Source organism: Phragmites australis, chromosome 13 (assembly GCF_958298935.1).
Source record: "Phragmites australis chromosome 13, lpPhrAust1.1, whole genome shotgun sequence".
In the NCBI taxonomy this organism is placed as follows: Eukaryota; Viridiplantae; Streptophyta; class Magnoliopsida; order Poales; family Poaceae; genus Phragmites; species Phragmites australis.
This window is the reverse complement of record NC_084933.1, coordinates 16,367,040-16,368,860: the sequence shown is the minus strand read 5'-3', so window position 1 is coordinate 16,368,860 and position 1,821 is coordinate 16,367,040. Positions and strand designations below refer to the sequence as shown.

General features: G+C 44.1%; 1 protein-coding gene across 1 annotated transcript; it reads right to left on the bottom strand.

Annotated features, from left to right (window-relative positions):
* Positions 1-784: 784 nt before the first annotated feature.
* LOC133889703 (protein LITTLE ZIPPER 3-like) lies at positions 785-1,421 on the bottom strand. The gene has a single exon (XM_062330159.1). The coding sequence runs from the start codon at positions 1,417-1,419 to the stop codon at positions 1,117-1,119; it is 303 nt and encodes a 100-aa protein (XP_062186143.1). The 5' UTR covers positions 1,420-1,421; the 3' UTR covers positions 785-1,116.
* Positions 1,422-1,821: the final 400 nt, after the last annotated feature.

Here is a 1,821-nt window from a genome sequence, read left to right as displayed (position 1 = left end):
TCACAGAGAGTAATATATACTGATGACAGTGGTACCTGTTGCGTCGACCTTGCTTTTAATCGACTGATATGCAAGCAGGGTAACCTGCTATGTTGGTCAGGTAATGTCTGATGGAGCTTGAATCTTGTAGATTGTACTTAGCACCATCAGAATCCTATGGTTTCTCCAGTTCAATAGGCTATCTATCTCAAACGTTCATGCCCGATAGCTGTCCTGTTTCACTGCATTATGGTTCGCTTGATTGGAAACTGTCCCACTGCACTTAGATAACTTACTGCAATGAGCTTTTCAAGTAAAAAGAAGGCAAAATCCAAGGCAACACCATGCATCAGATTGGAACATGATCATCAAGCAAGCAGTAACCAACACTTGCCATGTTCTGGCTCAATTTGTGTCAAAGAGCCCAGCAAAAGCGAGGGCTCTCCCATGGTTAGAGTTAGCTGCCCAAGTGCAACTAGCTCTAACCATTAGAGCTGTCCTTAATAGCCATGCAATTCAGCCCACAATGACCCAACCAACTATGTACATATATACCCCTAGCTGATCTAGCTATCCATCCATGAGGACTCTGCTACACATTTACTCGAGGTGACCGATAAATATGATATATTGGATTTATCAGAATTAAATTTTAAAAAATCAAATAGAAAATAATCAAATTTATACTTTGATATAAAACAAAGACATAAGAGGTCTGTTAGCCTAGTGTAATCAAAATGCATGGTCTTGAGTTTAACTGTATGATCCATATGTCAAGATGTAAATCCTCGGAAAAAATACCTACCTAGCAGGACTCAAACAATGAGACCTTAGCCTATCAGAAAAAATATTGTGCTATTGCACTACAACGTTGTTTCTTCTTCTTTACCTCTTTGGTTCATTTTATATGTTTCTAAAATCAAATTTAACCGAAATATTTTAACCAGTTTAGTATTTTACCAGGACCACCGGTACTGCCAATAAACTGGATTTACCAGATTTTTCAGACCGATTTTTTCCCCTAGGCATGCAAACCCATTAGCTAAATTTAAGCACACAATCCTAACATCCAGAAGTAAACCCTTGATAAGAACTACAGACTTCTAGCTCACGAGCGACAGCAACAAGCTGCAGCGATCAGTTTGCGACCGCCTTCTTGGACTTGGGCGCCGCCTTCATCTCATGGCCGCCGTGCGCCCCTGGAGCGGCGTCATTGAGGTCGGGGATGGGCGCACGGTTGTTCCCTGCCGCCGCGGAGTTCCCGTTGCCGTTGGCTTTGCTGTTGTTGTTGGCCGCCGCCGTCTTGGCGAGGCGTTGCTTGAGCTTGGTGAGCAGGGCCTGATTCTCCTGGTTCAGCAGCTGCGCCTTCTTGCGCAGCCGCTCGTTCTCCTTCATGATGTAGCAGTTCTGCAGGTACAGCTTCGCGTTCAGCGTGTCCATCCTTGCCTGCCACACAACAGGAGAACGAAATCAGCACCAGCCATGGTGGCATCCCTGTGAGGGCCATGTTTCAGAGCTTCAGCTACAGAAGTCGTTTTCAGTTTTGCTGCGTGCTAGTTGGGTCATGTAAACTCGTGTTATTTGTGTATTCTGTTATGAGTGCAGGGGGACAAGAAGACTCGGAAGCTGAAACAGAGAAGTGTGTTGTGCTCGAGATCCAGTAAATTATTCAAGATAACCAGAAGGGTGTCCCTGCTGGACCAACGCAACAATGCGCACTGTAAGACAAAACAGAGTACTAGCAGCAGATACCGAAGCATGTCTTCTCTGAACCTTCGATATAATAAAAAAAAAAGGATATGAATGGTTTGCTCTATCTAACAACATAATTACAGTTACACC

Coding starts and splice junctions, on each gene's coding strand:
- LOC133889703 (XM_062330159.1), bottom strand. CDS start 1,419: ATGGACACGCTGAACGCGAAGCTGTACCTGCAGAACTGCTACATCATG.